Source organism: Caenorhabditis elegans, chromosome V (assembly GCF_000002985.6).
Source record: "Caenorhabditis elegans chromosome V".
NCBI classification, from domain to species: domain Eukaryota; kingdom Metazoa; phylum Nematoda; class Chromadorea; order Rhabditida; family Rhabditidae; genus Caenorhabditis; species Caenorhabditis elegans.
The window spans coordinates 17,171,673-17,199,087 of NC_003283.11; the positions used below are offsets into that span (position 1 = coordinate 17,171,673).

General features: G+C 36.1%; 7 protein-coding genes and 4 pseudogenes across 11 annotated transcripts; 6 read left to right on the plus strand and 5 right to left on the minus strand.

Annotated features, from left to right (window-relative positions):
- Positions 1-178: 178 nt before the first annotated feature.
- On the plus strand, positions 179-1,641 carry srbc-26 (Serpentine Receptor, class BC (Class B-like); the record flags this gene model as incomplete). Its single annotated transcript, NM_001356780.1, has 6 exons — positions 179-288; positions 335-554; positions 930-1,136; positions 1,188-1,286; positions 1,346-1,444; positions 1,495-1,641. The coding sequence occupies 6 exons, from the start codon at positions 179-181 to the stop codon at positions 1,639-1,641; spliced, it is 882 nt and encodes a 293-aa protein (NP_001343581.1).
- A 724-nt stretch (positions 1,642-2,365) lies between these two features.
- Positions 2,366-3,858, plus strand: srbc-25 (Serpentine Receptor, class BC (Class B-like); the record flags this gene model as incomplete). The annotated part of the gene is made up of 6 exons (NM_074945.1): positions 2,366-2,478; positions 2,530-2,755; positions 3,164-3,370; positions 3,419-3,517; positions 3,565-3,663; positions 3,709-3,858. The coding sequence occupies 6 exons, from the start codon at positions 2,366-2,368 to the stop codon at positions 3,856-3,858; spliced, it is 894 nt and encodes a 297-aa protein (NP_507346.1).
- A 1,185-nt stretch (positions 3,859-5,043) lies between these two features.
- Positions 5,044-6,395, minus strand: srsx-1 (G-protein coupled receptors family 1 profile domain-containing protein; the record flags this gene model as incomplete). The annotated part of the gene is made up of 4 exons (NM_074946.1): positions 5,044-5,396; positions 5,441-5,679; positions 5,730-5,937; positions 6,263-6,395. 4 exons carry the CDS (start codon positions 6,393-6,395, stop codon positions 5,044-5,046), a joined length of 933 nt encoding a protein of 310 aa, NP_507347.1.
- Positions 6,396-7,084: 689 nt separating this feature from the next.
- Positions 7,085-8,330, plus strand: srh-174 (Serpentine Receptor, class H; the record flags this gene model as incomplete). Its single annotated transcript, NM_074947.1, has 4 exons — positions 7,085-7,403; positions 7,453-7,640; positions 7,789-8,092; positions 8,140-8,330. The coding sequence occupies 4 exons, from the start codon at positions 7,085-7,087 to the stop codon at positions 8,328-8,330; spliced, it is 1,002 nt and encodes a 333-aa protein (NP_507348.1).
- A 146-nt stretch (positions 8,331-8,476) lies between these two features.
- srh-155 lies at positions 8,477-9,884 on the plus strand (annotated as a pseudogene). The gene is made up of 4 exons: positions 8,477-8,773; positions 9,097-9,290; positions 9,355-9,658; positions 9,709-9,884. Coding segments are annotated over exons 1-4 (971 nt in total).
- Positions 9,885-10,672: 788 nt separating this feature from the next.
- Positions 10,673-12,198, plus strand: srh-159 (Serpentine Receptor, class H; the record flags this gene model as incomplete). Its single annotated transcript, NM_074949.2, has 4 exons — positions 10,673-10,991; positions 11,108-11,301; positions 11,417-11,720; positions 11,768-12,198. 4 exons carry the CDS (start codon positions 10,673-10,675, stop codon positions 11,950-11,952), a joined length of 1,002 nt encoding a protein of 333 aa, NP_507350.1. The 3' UTR covers positions 11,953-12,198.
- Positions 12,199-12,723: 525 nt separating this feature from the next.
- srh-162 lies at positions 12,724-14,410 on the plus strand (annotated as a pseudogene). Its single transcript has 4 exons — positions 12,724-13,042; positions 13,520-13,662; positions 13,777-14,080; positions 14,227-14,410. Coding segments are annotated over exons 1-4 (950 nt in total).
- Positions 14,411-15,200: 790 nt separating this feature from the next.
- srh-202 lies at positions 15,201-17,008 on the minus strand (annotated as a pseudogene). The gene is made up of 3 exons: positions 16,681-17,008; positions 15,850-16,040; positions 15,201-15,698 (listed from the first exon to the last, which is right to left on the minus strand). Coding segments are annotated over exons 1-3 (1,017 nt in total).
- A 505-nt stretch (positions 17,009-17,513) lies between these two features.
- Positions 17,514-18,827, minus strand: str-199 (Serpentine receptor class r-10; the record flags this gene model as incomplete). The annotated part of the gene is made up of 6 exons (NM_074952.3): positions 17,514-17,876; positions 17,930-18,071; positions 18,123-18,257; positions 18,307-18,385; positions 18,436-18,523; positions 18,663-18,827. The coding sequence occupies 6 exons, from the start codon at positions 18,825-18,827 to the stop codon at positions 17,514-17,516; spliced, it is 972 nt and encodes a 323-aa protein (NP_507353.3).
- A 331-nt stretch (positions 18,828-19,158) lies between these two features.
- srz-47 (Serpentine Receptor, class Z) lies at positions 19,159-20,666 on the minus strand (the record flags this gene model as incomplete). The annotated part of the gene is made up of 5 exons (NM_074953.4): positions 19,159-19,363; positions 19,408-19,569; positions 19,614-19,896; positions 20,201-20,310; positions 20,493-20,666. 5 exons carry the CDS (start codon positions 20,664-20,666, stop codon positions 19,163-19,165), a joined length of 930 nt encoding a protein of 309 aa, NP_507354.2. The 3' UTR covers positions 19,159-19,162.
- A 692-nt stretch (positions 20,667-21,358) lies between these two features.
- Y68A4A.5 lies at positions 21,359-27,331 on the minus strand (annotated as a pseudogene). The gene is made up of 14 exons: positions 27,192-27,331; positions 26,531-26,630; positions 25,967-26,161; positions 25,808-25,914; positions 25,712-25,757; positions 25,272-25,440; positions 22,629-22,735; positions 22,529-22,574; positions 22,301-22,483; positions 22,137-22,243; positions 22,039-22,084; positions 21,613-21,765; positions 21,457-21,563; positions 21,359-21,410 (listed from the first exon to the last, which is right to left on the minus strand). Coding segments are annotated over exons 1-14 (1,558 nt in total).
- Positions 27,332-27,415: the final 84 nt, after the last annotated feature.

A 27,415-nucleotide genomic window follows, 5' to 3' on the forward strand; every position in this document is an offset into this window, starting at 1 on the left:
TCATGTTTATTAGTTTTTTTTCCAATTTTCCATTTCCTTGCCACATTCTAATAAGAATTCGAATATCGCTTTCTCTTTCTCAGTCTCTGATCATTAATTTCTTGGGTCTTTTCGCTTGTCCTGTAATGAACAAAATTTTCCCTTTTCCATTTTCCAGTTAAAAAAATTTTTCAGATTAATGGAAACACCCCGTTTGTCAGGTAGCTTGGTGCTATCAATAAATCTGTTCGGTGTCATTTGTTCAATTTTCTCGTGTATTATGAATATTTTTATATTGAAGAAAGAAAAGTTGTGTTTATTTTTGAAAGTCAAGTGATAAGATGGAAAATTTCAGAAAAAAGAATGAGATGGTTCTATTTTGTTTTCGTTATTTCTTAGCCGCTGTTTACGGATTGACCGTTGCAATTCATATTTTGTCTGTGATACTTTACAATTTCTATAATCAGGATAGTCTTGATCTTCATACTTTTACAGTTCTCGCAGCATTTTTCAGTTCAAATATACTAACAATGCGAGGAATTGTGACCCTTACGATCTCCGTTGAAAGAGTTATAGTAAGTATTTGAAAGCAAGAGAGCGTCTCCGTTTGAATAATTGATGGGAAAGGGTCTCGAAAAGAAATCAAATTTGCGATTGATTAGCGAAATGCAGTAAAATTGTTGACCGGAAAATCGTGAAAATTGATTAAATTTAACTTGAACTGAGCTGACTAGATTTATTTAAAGTTCGATAAAGCTATTGTTTATGGCGCATGATTTGTACATTGTTAAGCTTAAGTCTGTGAAATTTTGTAAAGAAGCTCTATCGGCTGCTTAGATATGAGCTTAAACGTCGAGTGGCACCAAAAAACTTGGTAAATCAAATTTGGTATTCCGTGGGGCATTTGGTGATCCTTTAGAAAATTTCTTTTTAAACTTCCCATGTTTCAGGCAGTTTGCACACCACTGATTTTTCGGTACTATCGTCCAATGATTCCGAATAATGTGATTCTAACTCTAATATTGTTTTACGGTCTGTTCGAGTATTTCATTTTGTATGTCATTTGCAATTACCAATTAAATGTACCGTACAATTGTGTGAACGTTGGTTGTGCCATGAATTCATGCTTTCGTCAATATTTCCGGCCGTTGAAATTAGTGAACTTTTTTTAAAAATAGATTTCGATTACCTTTTTTTCGTATTTTCAGATTATATATGGCCCCACTTTATTGTTCGCAATCATTTTATCATTTAAGTTAATCTGCAAAGCAAATAAAACTAAAAACAACGATGCTACCATGAACAGGGTAGCAGTTTGAATTTTTTAAAATAAATGAATAAAATAATGAATAATGAAGTTTTTCAGGCAAATCGACTCGCGCTGATTGATGTTATAATTATATTCTTTTTTGATGTTCTGCTGAGCATTTTTTTGACCGTCTTTGACCAAAATAATCTGCTCACTGTTCGTGGGACAAAAACTAGATATCTTTAAATTTCAAAATTTATTTTCAGAACTCTGGACCATTTGCATCAGTTTTAAGAGAACTTGGATGTTCTATTGAAGCTTTGTTAGTTTTTCGTCTTGTGAGACAAAAAAGTAATGTAGCATGCACCCCCACAACAAGCAAACACAACGTTATGGTCAAAAACGTGAAATAGTTATTCGACATCTATATTGTTTTTGATAGTATCAATAAATATTTTGCTCGTTTTTGGGCTTTGTGCTCATTTCTCCTCTATTCTTAATTTCTTTATTGAAGAGCGTTGAAGCATTCAAAGTACAGTTACATAAAGCCCGTCTAGTTTATTTTTTTTCAGATTTTGTTAGTTTTCTGGTGAAAATGATTCACTACACTCAAAGATTGAGAAGTTTTTTTCTGGTTTTGTAAAGATTCACATGTTTTATTGCAAAAACTGTCTAATCAGGCTGTCCCATTTCGGCTTGATCTACGTAGATCTACGAGAATTGCGGGAATTTAGATGGTTAAGAACGTGCTGACGTCACTTTTTTTAGGAAAGAAATCCCGCATTTTTTTGTAGATCAAACCGCAGTGGCACCTCTCGCCGCTTGATAAGAAGGAATTTTTAACTTGAAAATAAATTGAATTTTTCGTGGTTCTCGGAGTCAATTTCCATTCGCTACCAAATTCCCACATGTTCCCACATGTATTGTTTTCTGTTTCCGTTAATTAAATTATTGAGTTATGTTTTCCAATGTATGCTTATATTCTAAGTTTTCATTATTTCCTTGTCTCTTGATCGAAAACTAAAATCAGATTTGGCTCAAATGTGATTGATTTATTGTTTTTTTTTCTGATAATGAAGAAGATTGTCTTTTCCAATTTTCCAACGAACAAAGTTAATTTGAAAATCTTCCAGATCAATGGAGGCTACCCATTTGTCAGATATCCTGGCGCTATCGATAAATTTTTTTGGAGTAATTTGCTCAATTTTCTCGTGTATTATGAATATTTTTATATTGAAAAAAGTGGAAAAGTAGTATTATTTTTTTATTTGAGATTTAAGAAATAATGTGAAAAGTTTCAGAAAAAAGAAGAAAAAAGAGATGGCTCTGTTTTATTTCCGTTTCTTCCTAGACGCTGTTTATGGCGCTGTCACGGCTATTTACATTTTTTCTGTAATCCTATTTAACTACTATGATCGAGATGCCCCTGATCTTCATATTTTTATAGTGTTTTCAGCATTTTTCAGTACAAATATAGGAACAATGCGAGGAATTGTGTCACTGACGATTTCTGTTGAGAGAGTTATGGTAAGCAGTTTTTTTACTAAAGCATTGCAAATATGCTTGATTGATTGAATAAGTGTAGTCGTGGTAGGAGTCAGGGATGAGTTTGGCAAAAGGGCAAATTGACGGTTTGCCGACTTGCCGGAATTTTTCATTTTCGGCAAATTGCCAGTTTGCGGGATATGAATTTGCCGAAGGTGTTTAGAGTGATTTTTTAAGACGGAAATACTTATAACTGTGCCTTTTGAAATTTTTTCCCGTTTTCTTTAGATTTTTTTGAAAAGAAATTGCAATTTTGCGTGCTTTTCAAAAACGTCTACATAAAAATAAGTCATAGAACAATTTTTTTGGCCGGAATCTCAAATTATAATATGTGAAAACTAAAACCATAATCTCGAGGAGACTCTACCAATAAAAATTATAATTTTTCAGGCAGTTTGCGCACCAATAAAGTATCGAAACTATCGTCCAATGATTCCGACTAATGCGATTCTAACTTTAATATTGGGTTATGGTGTGTTCGAGTATTTTATTTTGTATGTAATTTGCAATTACAAATTAAATATTCCGTACAATTGTGTGAATATTGGTTGTGCCATTAATTCATGCTACCGACAATATTTTCTCTCGTCAAAATGGGTGAAATTTTATAAATTGCGTCAGATTTTGATTAATAAAAAATTTCAGGCTATATATGGCTTCACTTTTTTGTTTGCATTTATTTTATCATTGAAATTACTATTGAAAGTGGGCAAAACCAAAAATAAAGATGTTACCATGAATAGGGTAGAAATTTGAAATAAATGAAAAAAATTACTAGTGAAGTTTTTCAGGCGAATCGTCTTGCTTTGATTGATGTTGCAATTATATTCATTTTTAATGTCCTGTTGAGCACTTTTTTGACTCTCTTTGACCAAGATAATTTACTCAATGTGTGTGGGACAAACCTTCTTTTTTACTTTAAAAACTATTTTCAGAACTCTGGGCCATTCGCGTCGATTTTAAGGCAACTTGGATGTTCTATTGAAGCTTTGTTAGTTTTTCGTACTGTAAAACAGAAAAGTGACGTCACAAGCACCTCCACAACAAGCAAACCAAATGTTCGGGTCAAAAGCCTGAAAGACTGAAAGCCTGAATTAGTTAGCTATCATCGGTTTCATACCACCGAATGTGGCCGAGCAGTACTTTCTTGACGTTTTTGTGCATAACTGTGTTTTATTCTTCTTTTATGTAATCATAATTCTTACTGTGTATAAATCGTCTTGCACTGATTGAGTTTTATAACTGATTACATTTCTGTATTTTCTTTTGGTTTCTCAATTTAGCGCAGTGAGAACAAAATACATTTAAAATTTCCACAAAAAATGGAAACATGATAATTTCGGTGCATTAAAATAAATAAATAGTTTTAAAGTTGAAAAATGTGTTAATTGTGGCGATGATAAAATGTGTCAGATCCATCTGGAAACTGCACTAATCACTTCCGAACAAAGATTTAAAAAGTCCCGAAGAATTATGTTCCAATGAATCAGACTGTTACACTGACTAGTTAATTTACAAAACATTGATCCCAAATCCCATATTTATTCCCAAAAAAAAAGAAACGAAACGTTAGCCAACAATATAATCTAGGAGCCCATGCGATAAGGACAATAAGGTAGACGGCAAAATTCATGTTCACTGAGTTGTGAGTATTCACCTGCTACAGGGCTCTTTTTATATGAATCATTGAAAAAAGAAATATCCAATAACAACATGTTATTCTGGATTTTTAGGCATTCCTATTGTATTTTTGTTTTCTGTTTTCTGTATTCAGAATACAACAATGCTACTAGTATTCCCAGTTTTCACACGCTTTTTTGTAAAAATTTTTTTAATTGTAAAGTTGTTTTTCACCGATTCTTTTGTCTGATTTATAGATTCAGACAAAACATTTGATACGATTACTGTAGGAGATATGGTAATGGTGTAATAGAGGTACTGTAGTTTCATAAAAATTGGTTAGCTTATAAAGTTGGTTGCCAATCTCATAAAATATTTTCTCGGAAAAGAAAATGTTTATTAAAATTTTGGGTACTTGTGTATTACATGCCCTCATTTTCAAATTAAATTAAATTGCCATTAATTTCTCCAATTAAAATAAACGTGATATACATTTCTCCTCTTTAGGCTTAGAAAATGTTATTTCCTAAGCCTAAAAATACAACTTGTGGTTCACGTTTTTATTTTTCATGGCTTAAAAAATTACTATTAAAATGAGGGCATGTAATACACAAGTACCAAATTTTGATCTAACTATACATTGTACGTAGTTATTGCTTGATAGATCTCTTCACAGAAAGAGCAGCTGATGATACATTTGAAGCCTTGTGCAATACTTTACTAGATTTCAGGTTCTTCACACATTCCAAGAAACTCCACATATCAATGAAAGCATCTCGATATTCCGATGACTTCCACAGCATCACATAAAATGGTTGGGCAAAACAGACGAGTGCGAAAAATACCATATTGCTCTTACAAAATACAAGAAGCGGCCCAGTTATTCCAATTGCGACAAACAAATCGTTTGCAAGCATGCACATGTACCAAGAGAAGATGAAGACAATCACGGAAACTTTCAAACTTTTCATCAACTTTCTAGTGTCACTTTTCTGCTTCTTTCCTAAAGTATATTAGATTTTATTGATAATTTCATCTATATCTTACCTTTAAAGTGGAATACAATCATTAAGAACACAAATAAAAAGAGTGTGATTGTATTGAATATAACATTTGACATTGACCAAAATCTGCCGACATCTGGATGAAGCCCAATTGGCGGATTACAAAAGATTATTACTTCATCATTCATTTTTAAAAATCCCAATGCAACTGTAAATGCTGAATATATAAAGGGAATGACTAGCATCATGGAAATATAATTGATGGTTCCAATTTTACGATAGCTAAAATTGGAAAAATTGGTGAGCGATTCATATATTTTTTAATAACTAACAAAGTGGTGAAGAAAACAATGATCAATAAATCGATGACCAGCATGAGTATCATTACAGCTTGAAAGCAGATGAAAAATACGTAAATCGATATTGCCGGAAAGCATACGTTCCGCTTGAGCCTGATCCCAGTAAACAGAAGTGCGGCGTTTGGGATTTCGAATAGAAGACAAATTATGTGCGACACGCTTAGGACACATTGGAGGTAAGCTGAAAATTGTGAATTCGAATGAAAATGAAATGTAACACATGTTCTCTATTTTCTGGACAAGCTATGTTATCTTAGGATTTGTGTTCAAACAGATGTTCCACTTGCCGACCTGTTGTAAATTTCGTAATCAAGATTAGGACTTTCATGCAGCCCACGCCTTCTGTATAATGCTACTATGAACTGAAAAAGTGTCGGCTGCTGTGAAAAATCCACCTATCACACTATGTGGTGCAAACCCCAAGCCTTTGACTTCCAGCGAGAATGCAGAAAACATGCAATAAAGCCTGCCTCACATAGTAGCCCTAATAGACTTTCATTACTTACAAGATTTCGATCGCAATGCAGGTTTTTTGTACGTCAAGCACAAAAAATTGAAGTGTCCAAAAAGTCCGAGAATATTGAACACAACAATTTCAGATGCGATGCAAATCTGGTTGATTATTTCCGCAGAGACCATCCTGGAAAATATATATTTTTGTGGCACGGGACGAGAAAATACGTAAAAATTAGGACGGAAAATTTTAAGTTCGAGCATTTTTTAAAATTTACTCAAATTAGGTTATTACGAATCTTGCCGTCAAAAAATCGGAATAAGTTTTTTTGAGAAATCACATCAGTTTTTCTCTTTTATACCATTCGACAAAATCAAATCGCAGAAAAAAATTATGTGAAAAACATCCGGAATTGTATAAAGAGAATTGGAAAAAAAAAGTCTGAGAAAATATGTCTGAGGAATAAGGTAATGATTTAAAAACAGGGTGACCACAAATGAAAACAGCCAAATGAAATGAACATCTTCCCACACAATACATAGCAAAATAATGAAAAACTAACAAAAATGAAAAGATCTATGAACATACAAAGCTTCATTACAGCACCGATCGAAAACATATGTATGAGTAATAAGTGGACACAGTTATATGTACAGAGATTTTTCACACAAATAATGGTGAATTGAATTAAATTGAATTTTTTCTGAACCAACAATTAAAAAAAACATATTCCAGCTGTTTTCCTACATATCAAAAACTAATAGGTTTTTTTTTCCAAGGATCGAGTTTTCCGCCGCCCCTGGCAGTAATCAGCAGCTGAAAAATGTACTTGACTTTCTGAGTTTTTGGCAATTCATTCCGCTCTTTCTCACATATGTGGCCGGACAGCAGAAGCTCACTTCCATTAGACACATACTACGCAGGAATTCTTCATATTCTCACTTGCATTGAAATTCCACTCCACACTTTCGGAGCCTATCTGATAGTTGCGAAGACTCCGAAGAAAATGAGAATGGTGAAGGCTAGCATGCTGATGCTCCATTTTTCTGGAGCAATCGTGGATTTTTATCTGAGCTTCATTTCAATCCCAGTGCTCACTTTACCCGTTTGCTCTGGATATCCATTGGGCTTCTCGCTAGTTTTAGGAATTCCAACGTCTGTTCAAGTTTATATCGGAGTTTCATGTATGGGAGGTGAGTCCTTTTTAAGCTGCAAAAGGCCGTGAATTCCTTTTTTTTGCAGTAATCGGCGTAACTATTCTCGTATTTTTTGAAAATCGTTACTTTCAATTAATCAATGGAAGTTCTGGCCGCAGAAGTTGGAAGCGAAAACTATATGTTCTGTGTAATTACGCGTTTTCTGCAACTTTCATAGCTCCAGCGTTTTTAGACATTCCTAGTGAAGAACAAGGAAGAACGTACACTTTTGAAGTAAGTTATCGCAATTTCTTAATTACTGGAAACCTCTCGCGACCTCATTGGAACCCTAGATTAAGATAACAATATAATTTTTTGGCACTCTGATTCAAAAATAATTAGCTCAACAAACCAAACTCGCTAATAAAATCCAATTTCCCAGAAAATCCCGAGCATCCCTATCGACGTGCCTTCTCGTCCTGGTTATTTTGTCCTATTAATTGATAACCCAACCTACAGTATTTGTGTTAGTCTCTTAGTAATTATAGTTTGTCCACAAATTGGTATAGTCGTTTTGTTCATCTTCCGTTTTATCGTTAACACAAAATCACATTCTCGAGCCACACAGCGTTTACTTCTTCACTTCTTCATAGCGATGTGTATTCAACTGTCTATTCCATTTTTGGTCATCTTCTTGCCGGCTGCCTTTATAGTGTACGCGATTCAATATGATTATTATAATCAAGGTATAGATATTTGTATAGTAGTAAACATAACTTCTGTAAAGTTTCAGCAGCAAACAACTTGGCGATGGCAACAATGGCATTCCATGGGGTATGTACTACACTGACCATGATCATCGTGCATACACCGTATCGTAACGCTACTTTGAGCATTTTACATCTGAAATCGGAGAAATCGGCAAAAATTGTGAATGATTCGAATATTGTGTGGAAAACTAACAAGGGACTACAGATGACATAAAACATTACCGTTGTTACTTTATCTTAAGAAAAACACGCATATAAATCTAGCAATTTGTGGTAACAGGACGTTTTAGTTCCACCTGTTTCTCAATTCCTTATAAAACCCAATATCTTTCAAGTTTTTTCCACAATATTCTGCCACTCATGTGCTCGACTAACCTAAGTTTCTTTGCTTCCGAGCAAACATATATAAAACTTTTACATACTCTAACCATAATTGAACTTTCCACTCATTCCTTCGGTGCATACATTATTATTACAAAAACACCGAAAAAGTTGGAATCCGTGAAGGCCAGCATGCTCTATCTACAATTTGTTGGAGCATTTGTCGATGTCTATTTCAGTTGGTTAGCTATGCCGATTCTACTACTACCTTTATGTGCAGGTCATGCGATTGGGTTACTTTCAATTTGTGGTGTTCCAAGCTCGGTGCAAGTTTATGTAGGTTTTTGTGCACTTGCAGGTTGGTTCCTAAGACTAATGGGGTTATTCAAGTAGTGTCGGAAAATTAAAAAGTGTAGAAAAATGACGTCACAACTGTATTAAAATACATAAAAACATGTATACATTTTTCTACATTACTTGAATAACCCCATAACGGAGAGCGTGCGGAGGGGATCTACAACTGAGGATTTTTAGTACATACTAGCCTAAGCCTAAGGCGATAGCGCTCACACTTTTTTTCACAACGTATTGTAGAGATACAATTCGAAAGCAATCCAATACAGCGTGTTAAAGTTTTGCAATTATAAACATCATTGCAGTTATGGTTATGACAGTAGTGATCTTTCTGGAAGATCGTCGATATCGGTTGGTTAACGGTCAAAAGTCAGGCAAAATGAGAAAATTGTACCGATTACTGTTTGTCACAGCTAATTATGTTTATGCTACATTGTACCCTACTCCCTTATACTTTTTCCTTCCCGACCAAAAGTATGGAAAATTTGTATCGAAAAGTGTATGTCTTAAAAACTTTTATGCTTATACAATAAAATCTCTTACTTCTAAAGTTTGCGTTTCAGAAAAATCCATGTATTTCGAGCGAATATTTAGACCATCCCAATTTCTTTTTGCTTGATCTCGATGGAAAGTATACTTCGATTTGTATCCTGCTCATGTTGAGTTCTCTGGTCTCTCAAATGTTTTTGCAAATTGGACTGATTTTCCGTCAGTTGCTCAAAAACCCTTCCATTTCTCAAAATACGCACCGACTACAATATCAGTTTTTAATTGCGATGAGCTTGCAAGGCATCATTCCAATGATTATCATCGTTTTTCCAGCTTTTTTCTATGTTGTCTCAATTGTGTTAAATTATCATAATCAAGGTATTTCCTCTATTCAGAACAAAGCATTAAACATAATTTCAACTTTTCAGGTGCAAACAACTTGTCGTTTCTTTTAATTTCCATGCATGGAGTTCTATCAACGTTGACAATGCTCATGGCACACAGACCTTATAGACAATCAATTGTCAAAATGTTGAATCTGAAATTCAATAAGGCGGGTGGTGGTGTTCAACGTATTTGGACGCTTTCCAGAATAAATAATTAATGATGACCGTGGAAAAGACTAATGTCCACAACAAATAAACAAAATAATCATGAAAGTTTTCATTAAAGAAAAATAAACTATCTGTGCACAAAAATCTGTAAAACACTTTTTTAAAATACATCTTACGAGAACAGACTTTTAGACGCTTCATTAAGACTGGTTTTCCCGGTTTTTCTGTTTCTCCGATGTGTAGTCATGGTGACGGCTGCTTGCAAACTATAGATTCACAAGCAGAATACACTGCGGATCTGAGATTCAGCTAGTGATGCTCCAACTGTGTTTTAATTCAAGTAAAGTCCGATACGGGACTGTGAACGATAATCTTGTTGTGGATTACTCCATATTCCGATCAAGGCTGCGACGGTACGACAGGTACCACAGGCAGGCACCACCGACCATCTCTGGCTCCCCTGTGACCCGGATGTTGGTCAACTGATGACTAAATGATGCATGCTACCCAGAGCTGGGAGAACATCTGATCAAGTTCAGTACGAGTTTAAAATAATAAAGTCCTACGCGTTTCTCCCCAGACTTGGACGTACCAATTACCTAGGTACACCAACGGCAGCACCATTGCGACTTTACCTTACTTATGGTAAGTATTTTTTATTATTTTCATTGGATGTATAAGAAATGTGCATAATTTCTTTAAGACATTTTTGATTCAAAAACGTTGAATTTTCAATTTCTCAAGTTTTTCTCAGTGATAGCTGCTACACAAAATGCACCTGCTGTAAATATTCTTGATTCCCAGAAACTTCCAGATTTATCAGAGGTTTCTGCCACTCATGTGCTCTACAACTCTCAGCTTTTTTGCTTCCGACATAAATTATTCAAAATTTCTACATGCTTTTACTATACTTGAAATTTTCATTCACTCTTTTGGAGCATACATCATCATTGCAAAAACGCCGAAAAGGCTGGAATCCGTGAAGGCGAGCATGCTGTTTCTACACTTTGTTGGAGCATTTGTCGATGTCTATTTCAGTGTTCTCATTATGCCAGTGCTACATTTGCCTGTTTGTGGAGGCCATCCGCTTGGCTTACTTTCATTTTTCGGCGTTCCAGTCTTATTGCAAACTTATGTGGGGCTTTCTTTACCTGCAGGTCAGTACTTTTTCTTCAAGACAATTAATTTATCAGTCTGTGAATTCTGTAATCATTCTGTACGTAACAACGAAAAATGCGATAACCATACTAAATAAGGAAAATCACTTTTGCAGTAATAGTCGCGACCATTGTGGTGTTTCTGGATGATCGTCGATATCGGTTGGTTAACGGTCAAAAGTCGAGCAAAATCCGAAAATGGTATCGGTTATTGTTTGTTACATCAAGTTATGTTTCTGCTACCATGTACCCTGCGCCGGTTTTCTTTTTGCTCCCTGATCAAGAATCTGGAAGACTTGTATTGAAAAGTGTACGTTTTTTTTTAAATTTATATTAAAATATAATACACACATTTCAGAATTCAATGCAAAAAAAAGAAATAAATAATTGTATGAAACATCTGACTTTGAACGTTTTTATTTCAGAAAAGCCAGTGTATTCCAACCGATGTTTTCGATCATCCAAACTTCTTTTTACTCGATCTCAATGGTAACAATATTGCGATTTGCATGTTATTATTGATGATTATTCTTATATCTCAACTGTTGATGCAATTCGGGCTGATTTTCCGTCATTTGCTCAAAAGTACACCCATTTCTAGAAGCACAATTCGATTACAACAACAATTTTTTATCGCTATGAGCATGCAAGTTATCCTTCCAATTGTCATAATTGCTTTTCCAGCTTTCTATATTCTTTTTTCAATTATATCTGGTTATCATAATCAAGGTATCTTTTCGTTTGAAACAGCATTGAAAATCATTTCACAATTCCAGGTGCAACCAACATAGCGTTCATGGTAATGTCCATACATGGAGTGTTATCCACTTTAACAATGCTCATGGCATACAGACATTATAGAGAATCAATTTTGGAAATGTTGAATCTGAATTTATATCGGTCAGGTGGTAGTGCTCAACGTATTTGGAAGCTTTCAAAAAGGACAATTACTCGATTTTAGAAAGTGGAATCGACAGTTGATGCAGTTCGAGATCCTAAATTCTTCGAGAACATTCACTTCATCTTTTCCTCACTTGATTTCACACCAGCCCACCCGTATAAGTGAAAACGGTCTAATTGTAGTATGGCCAGCTCATTCCCAACCCCGCCCTCTATGTATTTAACCCAATCTTCCTGTATGTCATTTTTATTATTTTCACAGTAACCTGCCGTAAGATGGACTACAAAATATGAACTGCAAATGTCGTGATTGTTCCTGATTTCTCAACCTCAAAAATACTATTTGAAGATTTAAATAACGTGAGCAAACTATAAAATCTCACCTGTTACCATAATCGACACAAAATACACAGAAAATTCTGACTAGTGTCTGAGTCATTCATAAATTAATATAAATCTCGAGACCCGGTGGGGATCCCGAACGGTAAAGTTGGTTACACCTACAAAAGGCATCCGACTGGGATCTTCTACCTGTCGATTTACCGTGTCCTTTACGTTTTTCTCGTGTTTTTCTAATTGGGTTATTCAAGTAATGTAGCGAAATGTATTTAAATACATTTGTGACGTCACAAATGTATTAAAATACATGTTTTCATGTATTTGAGTACAGTAATTTTTCTACGATTTTTCTACATTTTTTAATTTTCCGACACTACTTGATTAACCCCATAAGTTATATTATTCTCAGTGATTTCGCTAGGCAAAATGCACCTGCTGTTAAATATTTTCAATTACCAAGAGCTTCCAGATTTATCACAGGTCTCTGCCACTCATGTGCTCCACAGCTCTCAGCTTTTTTGCTTCTGGCCAAAACTATGCAAAAGTTCTACACGCTCTTACCATACTTGAACTTTCCACTCACACTTTTGGAGCATACATCATCATTGCAAAAACGCCGAAAAGGCTGGAATCCGTGAAGGCCAGCATGCTATATCTTCACTTTGTCGGAGCATTTGTAGATGTTGGTTTCAGTGTTTTCACTATGCCAGTCCTACATTTGCCTGTTTGTGGAGGCCATCCGCTCGGGTTACTTTCATTTCTCGGCGTTCCAGTCTCATTGCAAACTTATTTCGGACTTTCTTTACCTACATGTTAGTTTTTCTTCAAGGTACCGTATTTCCTCTATTAGTATCGCATGCAAGACTAATTTTCAATTGACCCGTAGGGGTGCAAGACTAATAGAGGCTGCAAGATTAATTTTCGAATGCCCAAGAACTTTGGAAAGTTACTTATTTTTTGTAGAAAACTGAACTGAACTGACTGAATGTATAAACTGAAAAAACTGAACTGAATGTATGGTATGAACAAGAATAAATATAAACTTCTCCAGTATTTCATCAATTATTTACGCGATTTTAAGTTCAATTTATCCAAAAAATGACAAATTTGCTGCCGTTCCCGAAAGTATTGCTGGTCAGACAAAAAAGGGGTGCAAGACTAATAGAGGAAATATGGTAATTGACATACCATTCTGTAAATAATTTATCATTCTAACAACGTAAATAACAACGAAAAAAGGAGGGGTATCTGTGATAGTTTATCTGAATTGAGAGACACCACTTTTGCAGTAATGGTCGCGACCATTGTGGTATTTCTGGAAGATCGTCGATATCGGTTGGTTAACGGTCAAAAGTCGAGCAAAATCCGAAAATGGTATCGGTTATTATTTGATGCTTTTCATTATGTTTATGCCACAACATACCATGCGCCGGTATTTTTTCCCTTCCCGATCAAAAAGATGGAAGATTTGTATTGAAAAGTGTAAGTTTTTTAAAGAAGTGAATTACGTATAAAATATCTCAATTAAGAGACGTCTCTCTTTCAGAAAATTCAGTGTATTCCAACAGAAGTTTACGATCATCCGCACTTCTTTTTGCGCTAGCACAATGGGACTCGCATTGTCACTTGTATATTATTCTTGATGAGTATTGTTTTTTCTCAAATGTTTTTGCAAGTCGGGCTTATTTTTCGTCATTTGCTCAAAAATACGCCCGTTTCTAGAAGTACAAGTCGATTACAGAAGCAATTTTTCATCGCAATGAGCATGCAAGTTATCCTTCCAATTGTCATAATTGCTTTTCCTGTTTTTTATATTCTTTATTCAATATCAACTGGTTACCATAATCAAGGTATTTTTTTAAGGATGAAAGGACGATCCGTTTTTCAAGTGCTATGCACTGCGGATTTGGGATTCAGGTACACTGCCTGGTGGTGATCCCACTGGGCTATAATTTATCTGTTCAAAACAGAATCAAACCTAATTTCACAATTCCAGGTGCAACCAACATAGCGTTCATGGTAATGTCCATACATGGAGTGTTATCCACTTGGACATTGATGATGGCATACAGACCTTATAGAGAATCAATTGTCCAAATGTTAAATCTGAATTTCAAACAGCCTGGTAGCCACGCTCAACGTATTTGGAAGCTAACAAAAAGAACAAGTACTCGATTTTAATATTAAATGAAGTTATGTCAACTCTTTTCATCGTTATGTAATTTTTCTATACACCAGCATAGCTTTTCTATTTTTTCCGAAACTGCAATGATTCTACAGTACTCCTGCAGTACCACGGACTACAACCTGTAAATTAAAAATTTGCGGTTGTTCCTGATTTCTCAACTTCAAAAAATGTGATTGAAATTTTTGCTAACGCGAACAAGCTTTTAAAAAATCAAATGTTACTGATACCGGCACAAAGTACACAGAAGGATTTTGACTGGTGTCTGAGTCATTCATAAACTGGGGCCCGAAGAGTGCGCGTGCCGTATTGATACCCGGAACAAACTCAATTTATTTCACCTGCTGTGAAATATTTTTGAATATCAGGAACTTCCAGATTTATCATGTTTCCTGTCACTCATGTGCTCCACAACTCTCAGCTCCTTCGCTTCCGACAAGTACTATTCAAAATTTCAACATGCTCTTACCATCCATGTTTTTCCACTCATTCTTTCGGAACAGACATTATCAACACAAAAACCTCGAAAAAGTAGGATTCCGTCAAAGCGCAAAGTTCAAGTGAGTACTCGACTTTGATATTATGCAAAACGGACCCAAAAAAGCCGGCCTGCCGGTGTAGTTAGAATCGTAACTTTTTATAAGTCTACAACCATCCTACTATTTTTTCATTCTTTAATTGAAATGTTAGTTATACTCAATTTGTATTTTCATTAATATTTTTGAAGTAGCATTAATCTTGTGTTTACTGTATGTATAAATAATAACCAAAAACAGATGAAATTGTTAAAGAAGTACGGTTCCACTTATTTTTCCAGAAATCACAGAAATTTGTGTCGTCTGTGGCTGCAGCCTGATTGATCTCTAGAAAATTCGCGCAACAGCTGCTCTATAAGGCTTGTGAAGTAACAACATTGCCAACGTTGAAACTATCCCGTGTAATGATGCAATTATAAATTGAAAGTTGACAATTCCTTGATTATAGTAACCTTCCAAAAACGCAAACAAAAAAGTTAGAAGAGGAATGATGAAAAAGATCATTGGGACACTGCTCTGCACGATAATCGCGATTAAAAATTGCTTTTGAAGTTGAAATGTCTTCTGTGACATTTTATTTTCCTTCAACTGCTTGATACTGTTCCAGATGAGGTACATAAGATAAAATAGTATTTCTACAGTGACAGCTACTACGCCTAGAAATATGACGATTACGTGAAAAGTAACATCGTCGGCGATCACATAGACGGGAGCTTCGTATATTTCACGAGGAAGGCAGGGAAGTGTCTGAATTTTTTATATTATTCAACACAATATTGCCTTTTTTGTGACTAGGCATTGACCCGCTGAGATTTTTGAGTGGCTACACCTTGGCTTCTTTTCAGAGGTTTTTAACAACATGCCAAGTTTGTAAGAAAGTCAGCATTTAACCGCCCACCTGAAACACCTGCTGCAATGCGGATTTTTGTTCTGGGACGAGAAAGAAGATGATAGAAAGCATAAATGTGTAGATAAAATAGTGAAACGGCATAAAAATTGACTTAAAGGATTCCCATTTTGGTTTCCACGAGAAAGTGCATATGACGCGAAATCGATTCTCGAATATAACAACGATAGCAATGAACATGACTGAAAAATCATTATTATGCACGTTTGTTTTATATAACAGTCCAATATAAATGCGTTTCTTCACATATATAAACCCAACCACGCAGTAGTGCACCAGCACATAATTTGTAGGCGTCGCAGCACATGCGAGATTTGCAGCCTTTGTTGCAGCAGACTAATCAGTCATAAATCAGTCGAATTGACTAACATCCAGGTAAACATCTCACGGTGCGGTTTTCGACATTCGGCATAATGCCGTCTTTTGGAGTGCGGCTTAAGCCGTTATGCCGGTATGCCGAAAAAATTACGAATGCCCCCTGATCGGCATCGCTGAAATGTCTTCAGAACCTTTTCTTTTTTTTAGTCTCAAGTTCCAAAAAGATTCATCAAACGAAATCTGAGATGTTACACCTTGACCATGTTATGAAAATCGCTCTTTGATCTGGTCTTTGATCCGCGCATGTGACGCGTCACTGACGCCAATTAGGTCTATAGTGTGGGTCGACTAAAATTTTATTTGTCGACACAGGCCAGACGTGTCCCTAACCCACTATGAAATCAATCCATCTCAACCCCTTTAAACCTAGCGCCAGCAAACCATGATGGCAACGCGCGAGAACGATACAAGTATGTTATAAAACTTCACAGACATCAAACCTACGTCCAAAACAATAAACCGCTGTCAACGCTGGCACTATAAACGGAACATTCATATATTTTGCCAAACCAAGTGAAAACCCCGCCAGCTTCGTTGCCAACAGAAACGGAATTGTCAAAAGTGTCACAGAATAGTCGAATAACATAACCGAAACGTGTAAATTCAATAAATACCACTTGACACCTTTCATTTGTCTTGGAGTTTTATATAATACACAGTATAATCCGAGAAAGTGAAACGGCGTGACAATCACAGTGACAATATGTAAAGCGATGGCTAAAAATTGTGGAGAATCAAAATAGTTAACGTCGGGGATACATGAGAAATTCATTTTATGGGTTTTCCGATGTCTAACTAATACAGCCGAAGTAGTCACCTGTCACTGATAAAATCACCTGTTTTTGGAGAGAAATTAATTAAATAAGTGTCTAAAGCTGAAAAACCAAGAGTTGGTTTGATGGTTAATTAAGCTTTTAGTGGAACATAGGCACGCTTCAGGCGCCTGCCTACCGCATGTTTTATTGACAGGTTGTGTAGAACAAACAGTTGGTCATTTCTGATAAGTTTCACATAAACTAAATTATAGAGTTTTTAAGTAAGCATGCTATTTGAAATCTCTCATATTAGTATTCAGAGTTTACTTCAATTTAGAGGTTAGTTATGTAATTTAAGCTTTTTTCCTAGATTTCTTCTTTTATTGATTTTTGTTTGTGATTGTGTTGACTGGATTTTCAGGGTTTTATAAGAGATCTTATATAAATTTTCATTAGTAAGATGTTATAAGTTTATTATTTTGCTCCATAGCTTTTTATAGAACTTATCATTTTTAAATATTGTCACGAAGTAGTCGTGATTTGATTTTTCTTGCGACAAGTGAGCATACCAATCAGCCCTCTCCTATAACTCTTAATTATAAAAATAGTTGGAAGTGGGTCAATTGCTGGGTAAATTGCAACGGTGAAGGAAAGGAGTGGAAATTCCATATCAAAACCGAGATCAAACATAGTAATCATGAAAATCGTCCCGGCAGGCAAGTACATTAAGAGACAAGGAATTGCGGATTGAAAGATTAAAGAGTAGAAAAGTTGAGCTTGAAGAGACTTTATGGCCTGGGACTGTGTAGATAGCTCTCCGAGCTGCTGGGATATATAGTTGTAGCATTTGATTCCAAAATAAATAACATTCAAAAACGAAGAACTCTTAACGGAATTTGTTATTACATGATAAACAAAAAAGTATCACTCCAACTTACAAGAATCAGAGACATAATACCAACACCCACAAATGATATAGTGTCGGGATAGGAAACACCGTGATTATCAACTGGCCAAAAATAAGAAGCAACGTAAACGCATTCCTCAATTTTCAAATCAAAGGCTTCTTGGAAATGGATTCTGTAACAAAAAATTGAGGATTGATTTCCTGTAAATTGCATTTTTTTTAACCTCAAAAAAGCAGATTTCGATGGAGATTCGTTCAAATTTATCCGACACATCAACCCCCACACAACACCACAACAGACTGGAACAATGTAAAGGAGACTGTGTTTCATGCCAGCTAAATATTTTTGCTTGAACTCTCTGCAAAATCAACCGAATGCTTTTTTAGTTGTGCAAGATATGAGCTCACGAGTTGACGACACCATAGCGATAAATAAAATGGCTCGCGAAAATTGACAGTGAAAATCCAAAGCATGAAGAGTAGCCCACTGTAAAAATCTGAATTTATGCAAGATATTCAATCGCGGGGATAGCTAACATATAAAAATCAATGTGATGTCGTGACCAAATATAGACTTTCTTAAATCTTGAAATAAGTAACACACCGATTGAAATGTTCCGATTGTCTGAAACATAAACATAATTTGAACATTCTCTCAAGCCGGTATCAGTCTAGAAGCCGCCTAAAATGAAAAAAAGGTGCTTTCAAAATTGGTAAAATATTTAAGGATACGGCTACTACTCAAATACCCAAAAAAAACCTACTGGTTCTACAAAAATATTCAACGAGGTATAAACTAGCTCAAAAAGGCATGTGTAGAACATGAGCCACTTATAGGTTCCCAATTGGGGCGGCGAGTTTTTAAGAATCAGAAAGGCCAATAGAGAATTGGTGAATAATGAAACAATTGCGCATGTTTGTTGAAACATGTCATGAAAAATTTCCAAGTGAGTTAAAGAGTTAAATATAAGATTGAAGGTATGCTTGTTTATAGAGCATTCATGAAGAGCTTGTTAGTATAATCTCCGAGGAATCCAGGAGATAATGGAATAACAAAAATAAATTTTGTTTAAGGAATTTGTGACGACATTTAAATCTGCTCAGTTAATTTTCAAATAACTTTTATACGGACTTTGGATTCAAAGTTTGGATTTCAAAAAATTCAAAAAACTACCAAACAATGAATCTTTTATAACATTCATTTCAAAATTTCAAGGCGTTGAAAAATTTGACGTTTCGCATGGAAATACAACAGCACCCGTTTTCAAATGAAACAACACATTGAAAAATGTCGAAAACTGTGTGAAGCGAATAAAACGCTCATGTTTCTCTTGTTGCATGATAGGTATGACATTTGGACAATCAACGGAGTAGTGATGAAGTCTGCCACTATAATCCAATGAATAAATAACATAGAAGAGAAGTTACCGCCATGACTTGTCACCATGTATATCAGGATATGGATCTGGAATTGAAGTGTCATAAAGCGTTAGAAAGTGAATTAATTACAGATTTGAGTGTAAAAACAACCATTGTCTGCAAGAAAATGTAGTTATGCGGCTTGGAGCGTTGAACTGACTGTAAATTCACAAGTCTCCGAACACTAAGGAAAATTGGAATGTATATAACTGCCGAGAAAAATACAATAATGTCATTGATACAGCAAGTCATCTGAATAGAAATTCGCCTATTTTAAGTAAAATCCCATTTTATACCAAAAAGAAGAAATTCATCCAATTTAGATTTTCGAATACCGCCTCATTGCGTTTCCAAACTGAGAATACGAAACATGAGCAATCTTTCGCAATTATCACAATATACAGATACTTGATTTTGATTGGCACCGATTTAAATACTTTTTCGCTTGATGGGAAGAAATAAAGAAAAAATCGTTCAACTGCGAGTACAAATATTAATACGTGGAATGCTTGAGTAATAATGTAAAGCACGTTGAATAGGGCAAAGAACAATAATGCAATGAGCACTATGTTTATCTGTCTGGAAGAAGGAATTAAGTTTGGATAAAAATGAGCAGTCTACACAGGAACAAAAATGCCTGCCTGTCAAACTACAAGTTAGAACTAACTCAAAGCAGCTCCTAATGGAAAACAGGCTCAGATAAACTGAACGATACAGGAAAAGCCTAAAACCACACGGGGGCCGGCCAGCCCTTGTGTGGTTTGCCACCGACGTTTGCGTGGTTTTAAAGCGGTGTCTTCGTGGCTTACAAAACGTGCCTGCAGGATGACCGTTTTTCAGGCTAGTTTACGGTAACGGGTAGGATAAAGATATGTGTACTCACGACGAATTAATATTGACAACAAGAATAAAGTTGAAGCATGCAGACACAAATACCAAATATGATACTTTCACCATTTGGCAAAAGTGTGCAGTAATGGGATAGATGAACATCTGAAATGCGGAAATAAGTTTAGGGAAACATTTTTAAAGGTGGTGTAGTTGAATATTTTATTTCTTTATTAGACTCAAAATTGTCTGAAAAAACCGAATTTCTTAATGAAACTTCTTGAAAACTTCTCAAAAAAAACTTTGGCGGATCAAAATATGACCTAAAATCCCGGATCATTACTCGCCTCATTATCTCTTTTGTGGTTCACTTTGTTGGTGAATAAGTAAAATGGAAGTAGTATGGTATAAATAATTATGAATGCAAAGAAAAAATAAAGAAATATCGGGCCCCATCGAAAATCGATTCCTGTAAACCTTTCGTCGTTTTTAAGAAGCTCTGAGATATTGTAATTCAGCATTGATTTTTCAAAAATAGGTTTGAGTTTAGTGGGGAATGAGCACAGGACATGACGGCTTTGACGGATTAATCAGGAAACTCTAGAAAAACTAGTGAGTTTTCGTGAAAACAAGCTTTCTGAGAATGCAGTCTGCATTTTCATTCATCAGCAGTTTCTCATTACCCAGCTGGACTAGTCATAGTTTTAATATTTAAAAATAGAGCTACGTATTGCTATTGGTTTTACAGATTGCATTTGAAAAATGTGCAGTTTTTCTAAAAAAAACAATGTTTAATTAATTTTTACAGCTGAACACTTTTATAGCTTTGTTTACTTCTGAATAAACATTGAAATCGATATTAAGTTTTTGTATATTCAGAAGAAATATAGAAAACAATACGTCTTCCAATTAATTTAATCGATTTTTCTCAATTTCAACTTTACTCATTTTTCCAGTGGTTTTCAATAATAAATAATTGTTTTCTGTTTGGTAAAACACTACCAGACTAGCAAAAATTCGACAATTGAACATTAAAAAATTGAGATACTGGCCACTTGCGAATTCTTTTTACATTATCCAATTACGTATGAATTATTTTTGTTCATTAACTTTAATAACAACAAATCATATTTCCCGATTTATTTTAGTTAAAGCCAATTATCTCAACAATAAACAAAACTCCAACAAAAAAAGTTCTCTAGCTTAAAATATATCAGGGACAAGTCTGAGGGGCAACGCTTGCAAGCAACGTGTTTCCTCGTATACTGAAAATAAAGGTTATCATACAAAAATGTTGGAAACATAAATTACCCATTCGCATCTTGCCAAATTTTATCGGCCCCACAAGTGATAGAAGTCTCTGCGATTTGCCTAGGCCCTGTACCAGAAGTAGCTAATGGGCCTCCGGTGGTTTCAAGCTGAAGTATAGAGTAAGATCGTTTGCCAATAAATCTAGGCAAATCTCACAATGAGTACAACATCATTACATTCGAATCCGGCGTTTATCATACATTTGACTGCAAGGGTGGCGCAACCGGCGCCTGTCATACCAACGGTGACTGTGCAAGTGGCTTCGGGAACCATTGGATCCGTAAATGCGGTGCACGTCTGGCATGGAAGCTGCAATTATTTGATTAAGAGAAATGAAATACTGTTAAAATTATTTCCAGAAGCGTCGCGTTTAGTCTCATGTCCACATCATACCTCGTAAGCGCTGAAAGCGCACATAATTCCGCAAGCTCATGGCATTTGAACATTTCTAGTAAAACTATGTTCTTTTCGGTTTTAAGCTAAGAAGACACTCCCGGAGAAGACACGCCTTGAGCATGGACAGAGCGTGGTAAGACTTGAAAAAGCGGCCGCGCTTCAAGTCTAGTTTGCATGGCAGCTTACACAAGTCTGAGGGGTAATGCTTGCAATCAACGTGTTCCCTCGAATTCTGAAAGAAAATGTTATCAGGTAAGTTGGAAGCAATTAAACGCGGCGCTTACCCATTCGGGTCTTGCCAAATTACATCGTCCCCACACGTGACAGAAGTCTCCGCGATATTCCCAGGTCCGGTGCCAGAAGTAGTCAATGCTCCTCCGGTGATTTCAAGCTAAAGTTTGCATCAATTAGTTTGCGTATCAATAAAATTAGTATAATCGATAAGTACTGCGTCATAACATTCGTATGCAGCGTTTGCCATGCATTTAGCTATATCACATTCGAATCCAGCATTTATCGTACATTTGACTGCAAGTGTGGTGCAACCGTCGCTATTTGTGCCATAGGTGGCAATGCATGAGGCATGAGCGCCCATAGGGTCCGTGAATGAGGTGCAGGTCTGGCATGGAAGCTGCAATATTTCTGAATAACGGTAGTGAAAGATTATTTAGCTTACACAAGTCTGAGGAGCAATGCTCGCAATCAACGTGTTTCCTCGAATTCTGAAATTAAAGGTTATCATGTAGCAGTCGGAAGCAAACTATTACGGTACTTACCCATTCGGATCTTGCCAAATTGCATCACTCCCACAAGTGACAGACGTCTCTGCAATTTGCGCTTGCCCTGTGCCAGTAAACGTTAATGCGCCTCCGGTGATTTGCAGCTGAAGTATGCAGAAAATTAGTTTGCTTTTCAATATAATTATCAGGTCGTCCCATAAGTTTTTGTACTTTTTCAAAACTTTTTTAACAAGTTCTAAACTGACAGAACAAAATCGAATCTTTTATAAATGCGCATGTATAGTATGTACTACTTGTCAAAAATTTTATGCGTCATTTGAAGATCCTCCTGATAACAATCACGGAAACCGGAGCCAAAAATAGCGACATACCCAAATAATGGGAGGTGTTTTCCTTCGTCCTGCTATTCACAGGGAATTAATCAATGAACATGAAAACGTAGTATTAGTAAAGATAATGGTTCAAAATACATGGTCAGTATAGTTAAAATTATCATTAGCACTTATTAGCCGTTTTGGACGTGGACTATTTGGCTCATGTTTATCAACCACTGAGTGAACATCTTCATGGAATAATTTCTCACTAAAAGTGATGGGATTATTTTAATTTTTGTTTCTTATTTTATATAACAATACTTGCATAGTACAAATATAAACTTTGTTTTACTTGCTGATTTCTCAACCATAAGTTAGAAGCCCAACACTATAAATGCCGGGTATCACATGAGGTTGGCCATGTAGATTGTTTGAACGAAGAGGCCACCAGTAAAGTTTTTTATTTTATTTATGATACATAGATTCACTTCTAAATAACACTAGACTTAATTATCTATCTTTCATTCCGAGGACTAAATGGACCAATATATGCTTCAATCACTCCTATAGCCAATTGTTAAAAAGTACAAAATAGTGTGGTTACAAAATTCTCAATTATAACATTTCCCCATGACTGAAAAAATTAAACTTTTTTTATCAGGTTGTCCCATAAGTTTTTGTACTTTTTTTCAAATATTTTTCCAAAACTTCTAGAAAGTTTTAAAATTTTTTCATCGTAGGTCGTGTCAAGGTCGGGTCGTCCCCTTTCAGAAAAGATTCATTTCATCCATTTCTACTTTGCCACGATGACAATCATCAAACTTGAACGTCGAGACGTTAGATTGCTTCTTCTTTATGAATTTCGTCTTGGTCATTCAGCAATGGAAGCGGAACGAAACATATGCGGTGCGATGGGTGAGGGAGCACTCTCTTATAATACAGCAAAGAGTTGGTTTCAAAAGTTCAAGAACGGCGACTTCAGTCTCGAAGAAATAGAACGTTCTGGGCGACCGGTAGAGTTAAATGAAGAAGACCTAGTGAAGCTGGTGGAGGAAGAGCCTCGTCTTAGTCTTCGTGAAATGGAAGAGAAGCTTGAGTGTTGTCATAGCACAATTGCACGTCACTTGGGTCGCCTTGGTTTTACTTCAAAACTTGGAACTTGGGTGCCTCATGAACTTTCGGCATCACAGAAGGCTCACTCGGGTCAACGTTTGTACTCAACTTCTAACTTTTCGTCGAAAGTTCGATTGGCTGAACAATCTGGTTACTGGAGATGAGAAGTGGGTGCTCTATGTTAACCATTCCAGAAAACGTCAATGGCTTCCGATCGGTGAGAAAGGAATACCGACGCCAAAGCCTGATCTTCACCCAAAAAAGATTATGATCTGTGTCTGGTGGGGTGTTCAAGGACCCGTGCACTGGGAATTGTTGCCAACTAATAAAACTATCACTGCTGATTACTATTGTGCCCAATTGGACCGAGTTGCAGAAAAGACCAACGGAAAATATGAAAAACTATATTTTCTTCACGATAATGCTAGGCCTCATGTCGCCAAGAAGACTTTCCAAAAGCTGCAAGATCTTGGTTGGACTGTTTTACCGCATCCACCATATTCTCCAGATCTTGCACCAACCGACTACCATTTGTTCTTGTCTCTCAGTGACTACATGCGCGACAAGCAATTCGACGACGAAGAGCATCTCAAAACTGAACTCTCCACTTTCTTCTCATCGCGTTCGCCGGATTTCTTCTCCCGTGGCATCATGATGTTACCTAGTAAATGGCAACAAGTAGTGGACACTAATGGTGAATACTTGTGTGAATAGTACTACTTGTCGCTTGAGAGAAATAAATTTTTTTCAAAAAAAAAATAGTACAAAAACTTATGGGACAACCTGATAAATTTTGACTGCACATGATGTGCACTTATCGTAAACATAAACAATGCACCCGTTCCATTCTCAGCGGCTTCGCAGGAATCAAAAACTCGGACGCCCTATTTAATTGGCCTCAACAATTGTGTTTAGCTACAGTAGTTTTTCCGGAATAGTTATACTAAATTTATAATTATTTAAAACAAGAGTGTGGAAGCATCTACTTGACAGTATATATTAACCATTACTTTAAGCTATGGATGGTGTAGAATAAACTCCAGAAGGAATGGTGTAAAAAGCTGATTCTATAGTTACTCGTTTTTCTAAAGAACCGCGGGGGCCTGGGATGTCAGAGTTATGTTGCATTAAGGTGACAAGTTGGTGACATGCTACCATAAATATAAAATCTTAGAATTGTCCGAAAAAGTTTTGTGGATAATTCGAAAAAAAGTACAAAAACTTATGGGACGACCTGATAGTAAAATCTCACGATAAGTGCCACGTCATTACATTCGAATCCAGCGTTTATCATACATTTGACTGCAAGTGTGGCACAATCGCCGGCAGTCATACGTCATACGCCGGCAGTCATAGTTGGCGGTGCAAGTGGCTTTCTCACTCATAGGATCCGTGAATGGGGCACATGTCTGGCATGGAAGCTGCAATATTTTGGATTCGAGCAATTTAATTCTGCAATATGTTGCTCCTTGATTGCAAGCGGCCTCCGTAGTCTCTAGATCACTGGCGGTCTCCGGTGATCTAGAGACCTAGGTCGAATATGGCAAAAATGACGGATTTCTGTCGCCGGTTATCGATACCTTTCTAGTGCAGATCTCACATCTTACGGCGCAAGGGAGTACTGCGAAGATCTGCGCTAGAATATTGGCGGTTTTAATTTTTGAAGGAAAATTACTAGTAATCGCAGCTTACACAATTCTGAGGAGCTATGCTCGCAATCAACGTGTTTCCTCGAATTCTGAAAATAAAGGTTATCATATTTAACTGTTGGAAGCAAAACAAAATTACCCTCTTGAGTCTACCCAAACAGCATCATTCCCACACGTGACTGACGCCTCCGCAATTTTCCCAGGTCCTGTGCCAGTGAAAGTTAACTCGCCTCCAGTGAGATCCAACTGAAATATGCAAACACAAATTAGCTTTTGAAGAGAATCTGGATAAACTCACGATAAGCGCCGCATCAGTACATTTATATGCAGGGTCTGCCATGCATTTAGTTATATCACATTCGAATCCAGGGTTTATCGTGCATTTGACTGAAAGTTTGGAACAACCGGCGCTATTCATACCAGTTGTGGCGGTGCACTTGGCTGCTGCATTCATGGGATCCTTGAATGGAGTGAATTTCTGGCATTGAAGTGGCTGAAATGTTATAATTACGATCAATAAGGTGGTGAGCTCGCGGCCCCTTCCTCAAGTATATTAAACCACGGGGACCACTTCTTTCAGCTTGAGGTGACAATGAGCTTCCAACGTTAAGCAACATTTGTGGTGACCCCAATAAATAATATTTTGGCTTTCAAAAGAAAGTTTGAGTAAGGGGAACAATACTTATTTGATTCTTAATTCAAAAATTCTGATCGGATTGCTGCTGTGATTTGGGCTGGTCGACCCGTAGCAACGACATCCCTACTACCATCGACAGGCCCTAGTCAAACCCTGAGACGCTTGTCCGAATCATAATTAAATTTTATTCTATGAGTATTGAATCAGAACTTGGAAAATATTTACCACTATTGATTTTGTGGTTGTCACTGCTGGAGTCTTTGTGGTTGTTTTCAAAGGATTCACTCGTTGTGATGTTTTTGTTTCGCTGCACGTAGTACATTGCCTAAAACATTTCCTAATTAATTGTAAATGTAATATCTCAAGAGGGTGCCGAATCCACGGGCTGTAGAAGAGTACAAGAGTAGGCCGAAACTAACGAAACTTCTAAACCTAATACACTACAGAAATTTCAAATGAGTTTTGAAAAAAGTAAAAAATAAATGTTTTTCGTATTTTTTCAAGAACACTTTCTGTGTTTTTCTTTGAGATATATCAGTTTGCATATATAAAAGTACTGTTTTCAACTAAAAAACAAAAACAAAATTTTACTTCAAGCTTGAAGAAAATGTTTTCCGTCCGAATCTATTCAACTTTGTTAAACTAGTTTATTTAAGGCACAATGAAACTCAAAAATTGTTTTTAAAACATGCTAGACTATTTGGAAAATTTAAAAGAGTTCAGAAAATTCAGTACTTAATTAAAACATTTTTTATTGCACCAAAAAAGCTTTTCCACTGTGTTCTTCTAGATAATTAAATACAAAATAAACCTAATCGTGTTTTAGATATCACAGCTAGAGGTGCCCATTTAAAGTTCAAATTTATTGAATCCAAATTTGACTCACGTTGTCTGAAATCCTGAAGCAATCGTCATCGTGAAGGGATCCACAGGCAAAGTTCCGGGTATCCCGACGTCTTCAGGAGATTTCATGCGCAAACATGGTTCTGCAGGTTTCACTAACAAAAGTAGCAAGCAGACGATCATTTTGGGAAATAAATAACAGTTATTCTAAGAACTTCATCAATATGGTTAGCAGGGAGTGGTCTCAGTGACGCAACTACTATTTAA